General features: G+C 35.1%; 1 protein-coding gene across 1 annotated transcript in view; it reads right to left on the reverse strand.

Annotated features, from left to right (window-relative positions):
• Positions 1–1,028, reverse strand: part of LOC123896604 (F-box/LRR-repeat protein 4-like) — a 2,430-nt gene extending 1,402 nt beyond the window's left edge. Inside the window, exon 1 of the mRNA XM_045946978.1 lies at positions 616–1,028. Coding sequence (XP_045802934.1) covers positions 616–967 — 352 coding nt within the window. The 5' untranslated portion in view covers positions 968–1,028. The remainder of the gene's footprint in view (positions 1–615) is intronic.
• Positions 1,029–5,376: the final 4,348 nt, after the last annotated feature.

A 5,376-nucleotide genomic window follows, 5' to 3' on the forward strand; every position in this document is an offset into this window, starting at 1 on the left:
GTTCATTAGGTGGGAGAATCCCCTGGCTTATAAGCCTGGGTTCTTAGTTGAGACTCTCAAATGTGGACTCATAATAATGCACCACTATTTAAGAATCGATGTCCTCATAAGATTTTACTCCACAACAATTCATTGGTCAGAACCATCGACTGATCAGAAAGAACCCTCTACGGCTCTACGATGGAACTTTCCGAGAAGTTAGACTGACAATGAATGCATCAATATCATGAGCATGAGCATAAACCTAAAGGAAGAAATCATCCTAAAATACTAGTCCATTAGTGTGAAAATCCCTTGGCTAATAAATCTCACTTCTTAGGTGAGACTCCCCAATCTGGACTCATAAACAGGTGTACCCACTACCCAGAAGAAGCTGGTGAAATTCAAATTTTAAATCCCAATCCGAAACAACTAAACTATAAAAATTGTACCCACTACCCAGAAGAAGCTGGTGAAATTCAAATTTTAAATCCCAATCCGAAACAACTAAACTATAAAAATTGAACTTTGAAATCTAAATGAACAGCTATTATCGACAAACAAGAACAAAAAAAAAACACTGCAAGAAAGTACTAAAATGCACGATCAATCGCCATGAGTTTGAGAAAAGTGAACCTTTACAATTATGCAAATTGAGGATCCTCAAGCATGTGAAACCATTAGCAATAACAGCAAGATCAGAATCAGTAACACCAGGATAGAAAGAACGAGAAATGGACTGAGCAAGGTCCAATTCAACCAAACGTGTGAACCTATCAGCCATTTTACGAAGCATATGAGGACTGGCACGTGCGGCGAGTTTCTTCCTTTCTGTGCTCTGTAACCGAAGCCATCGCTTACAAACCAAACCGAAAATTTCCTTGTCTTTCTCGGTCTCCACCCTGACCAGAATTGAACGGAGCTCGTCGTCCGTCAACGCCTCGTTTATGCATACGGCATCTTCCTCCTCTGTTGAATTGGAAGACATTGATGTGATGCACAGTAAACCCTAACCCCAACGAATTGGGGGGGGGGGGGTAAATAGCTGCGATGGGAATGAATTGGTACTGGCACGCACAACCAACGCAACGACACAGTTTTAGTTCTAGACTTTAGTTTTAGTTCAGAGATGATGATGACATGACATAAAATGATTCAGTGGTTGTTGGACAGAGTGCGTGCGATTCATTGTCTATGACCGGACAAGCGTAAAGTGTCCGCATGTGAATTTACAAATTACCAAGACCAAATATGCATTTGGTAAGTGAGGGAGTATAGTATTTTTTTTTTAGTTAATCTAAAAAACTTCACTTTGTATGGATGATGATGATGAATAGAATTTACAATAATGAGAAAGTTAGATACAAATAACTATAGTAAAACTTATTTATAGACTAACAAATTACATTAACTAACTAATTACTAGGGTAACTAACTATATCTCAATAAGACAAAAACCAATCCATATCCATACCATTAAAGAGTTTGTAGAGAAATACTTTAATAGGTACAAATACAAATTTTTTGATTTAGGCACACACAAACTTAATTAAAATTTAAATATAAAAGAACTAATTGATATAGATTGATAGGACTAAATTATTTATGATTTAATTTATATCATTTATGTGTGTGCGCCTAAATTCAAAAAGTTTGTGTTTGTGCCTATCAAAGTGTTTCTCGGGTTTGTATGGTACAAAAGTTAACTGTGTGGGGTACATTATGATACGGGGTTTAGAGTATCATAATCCATAGTAACTTCTTATACCTGTCTGTAAGTAGCTTTGCTCCTCTCTGATAAGGAATCTTGAGTTTGTGAGAAGAAAGAAAATGTGTTGGGTTGGTTTACTGATCAGTGCATTTTGGCACATATTTTCTAGTATTATAATTTAGCATATTAGTATTCTTTCTACAATAATATCGAGTTTTTATTATGTTTCTAAGTTTTGGGTCACAATTGAGCCTTAATGAATTTATTTGACCAATTTTCGTATTTAATGACATATTGATCCTTCTCAGTCTGCAGGTCATAACTTGAGCTACGAGTATCGGATTGAGGTGTGCGAATATGCGTTGGAAAGAAAAGAGAAAGAGCTACAACTTTCATGTTAAGGCCAGAACCCAGTTCGGAGCTCAACGCAGTCAAATATTTACGTTTATGTTCCAGACTTTATGAAAATAATGTAATTTCGGGTCAAACTTATGTTTTTCGACCCGTAGCTTTTTAAGCCCAATTTTCTATGAGTACTTAAGCAAAAACACAGCTAGGGTTTGATTATTCTGATTTCACGCAAAAAAATAGAAAAAAAAGGCTGCTACATTCTCATGGAGAACTAGCAACCCTAGGTTGATCCATTGGTATACGGGAACATCGTTCATGACTTCTTGAGGTTCAATTCTTAATAGTAATTCAGTTTATCTATTTATTGTCTTCTCTTATCAATTCATGCTCTTTATTTATTTATGAAACTCGAATATAGTGATGCTTAATTTCTGTTTCGAGTTATATATTGTGAGACTTTTCGGATTGATTCATCGCTTGTATGACTAGTTCGAATAGGAATTGATATAGGTTTTTTCGCGCTTAGCAAAAAAGGGTTGGTCGAAATCTGTCATGATACAAACCGTGTTCTAAGTGACGCTTGTTCACTACTCATGGTTAGTTGAACACATTCTTTGCTTAATCGAATGAATTCGTATAAACTGTTTATCGCTTGTATAATCGGTCTTATAAACCAACCAAGGCATGAATATATAAACAATATTTTATGTGAACCGAGGATAGAATCATAACGAAGTTTGCCTAAAACCAATGGATTGATCGTCTTTTTTTATCAATTGAATTTCAAATACTCTTTCCATCTAAAAACCAAAACCCCATCTAATTGTGTTATTCATTGTTCTTATTTTTACTAATTATTAAATTAGAGATCCTTGTGAGACGACCAAGGTTAACTCCCTTGTACTATATTTTATAAAACTTATTTTTGACCGCGTACGACAGCGATCAAATTGGCGCCGTTGCCGGGGATCTCTGATTAGGATTAGTAAAATTGAGAAATAACTAACATTACTAACAATTTTGTTTTGTGAGTTTTAGTTGTGTTTCAGGTTCTGACGTTGAATTTTGTAGTGAAGCTGAAAAATAATTAATTTTCGGTTCATATCTCGGATTGATCCGAAATTTGGTCCACAAATCCGAAAAAAATCAAGGAACAAAACTTTCGTATCTTTGATACGAAAATTCAGGCGGAAATTGCGAAATTCCTTCGTTTAGACCACTTTTTATTTTTTTTTGAATTTTCCATATATTTAAAAAAATCCAAAAAAATTATATATAGATTTGTTTGATTTTTAGAGATTTTAGGTGGTATTTTTATTTTATTTTTTAGATTTTTTTTGACTCAATTTTTTATTTTTCTCTTCATTTCATTTAGACAAAAAAAAAAAAAACCTATAAAAAAATGGAAGATTCATTGGACCAGTTGACTTATATAATTAATTGCTTGGATGCAAGAAAACAACAAACATGCTATCAAAATCATATTCCAACTGTGATGTGTAATATTTGTTCTTCGAGTTTTCATATTAGTGATGCATGTCCTATATTGTTAGATACTGCTCTTTGTGGTGAGACCCAATTTGTAGGTAATTTTCAAGGACAATACTATCAAGAACAAAATTCATATCTTGAAGAACAGCCTATTTGGTCACATCCACAGTTTCAGCAAATTGATTCATTGGTAGTTGAACCACAACCTAGTTTGGAAGAAATGATAATGCAGATGGCTGAAAATAATAAGAGAATGGCTGAAGATCATTTGCAATTTCTTCAACATATGCAAGTTATGAAAGTCCAAACTGATCAAGTTGAACAAATAATCTCCACCGTCCATCGAATTCAAGAGGACAAGATGTCTCATGTTGATGTACAACCTGCTGCACTATTAGAGGTAATGCAATGTGATACAAGTCTTGATGAAACTCCAAGTGAGCCCATTGAAACAATACTTGTTTCCGTTGATGAACACAAAATAAGCAACATAAATTCAAGTGAATGCATGGAAGAGATTACACCACAAAATTTATTGAAATCTGATTTAGATGAATTATATACTTCTCTTGAAGTAGATAAATCTTTTGAAATTTTTGCTTGTGAATGTGGTGTTTGTAATATTTGTCATGAGATCAATGCAGCTATTTTAGGTGAAGACATTTTGATTCCGGCAACCAGTTGTGCAGAAATCCCAACAAATTCAATAACTCTTGAAGTTAACACAAAAAGTGTGGATTTTAGTCGGAAGCAACCATTGTCTATAGCAAAAAGATTGTTGGTGGAACCTCTGATTAAGCCGCACAACAAGCAGCCATCCTTCATCATTTGTGCATCTCTTCCACCCAATTTATCTGACTCACAAGCTAAATGTGGATTTTCTGATATTCATGTTTTTGTTAGTGCAGGTTTACCATATGTGCTGGCTATTCCTCCTAAGCCACCAGATTTCTTGTTGATATCCAAGTTCACTTGCTATTTGTTTTTTCTTGTCTCGTGCATTCGTAGTACGGAAAGGCCTCCACCAAAACCACCAGACATGGAAGCTACAACTACAATTCCACCTTGATCCCTCGGGTGTGTTCCTTCCTTTTATCACTTTATGCTTATTGTTACATTGCGGACAATGTCTGATTTAAGTGTGGGGGGGACATTTTACATTTAGATATTTAATAAAAAAACAAAAATAGAATAAAAACAGTTCTGGCATGCTTGCAATTGTTATGAGTAGTCACATGTTCTAGGGCTAGAGTAGTATAGCTGTAGGATTGGTGAATTTTTTTGAAATTCTTGTTTTCATGTTGGATATGATAATCTTTGCACCTTAATGCACAACTGCTGAAAACTTGCAAACTTAGTAGTGGCTTGATAAATCTTTAAAATACACAGTCATTAGCCTAAGTTATTTGAGTACTGAATTTGATGCAGAAGTATGACTAAGACTAAGACTAAGTTTGGGGGAAAAGCTAGATTACTTGATTGCAGGATCATGGCTAGATTAAATGATGGGACACTTCATGGCTTTTCTATAAGATAATAATATAAGTTCCTGTACCTAAAATTGGAGGAACAATAAGATATATGTGGAGTTCCTGTGCCTAAAACTGGAGGAACAAATGCTGTGTAGGGTGCTCTACTCGGAGTAACAGGTTGGACTCGCAACAAACGAGATCCCGTCAGGTGAAAAGGTAGAGTAGCACCTAAAGCATAACTAAAATGAACTTAAGTGGTGTCCCTGCGCTAAAACAAATCGCCTGTGAGAACATGAAAAGTGCAGTTTTCCCCCAAGCTGAAATCCGGACCCATACTCTGAATTGTAAGAAAGGAAAAGCTAGCTTAGTATC

This window comes from Trifolium pratense, linkage group LG1 (assembly GCF_020283565.1).
Source record: "Trifolium pratense cultivar HEN17-A07 linkage group LG1, ARS_RC_1.1, whole genome shotgun sequence".
Classification (NCBI taxonomy): Eukaryota; Viridiplantae; Streptophyta; class Magnoliopsida; order Fabales; family Fabaceae; genus Trifolium; species Trifolium pratense.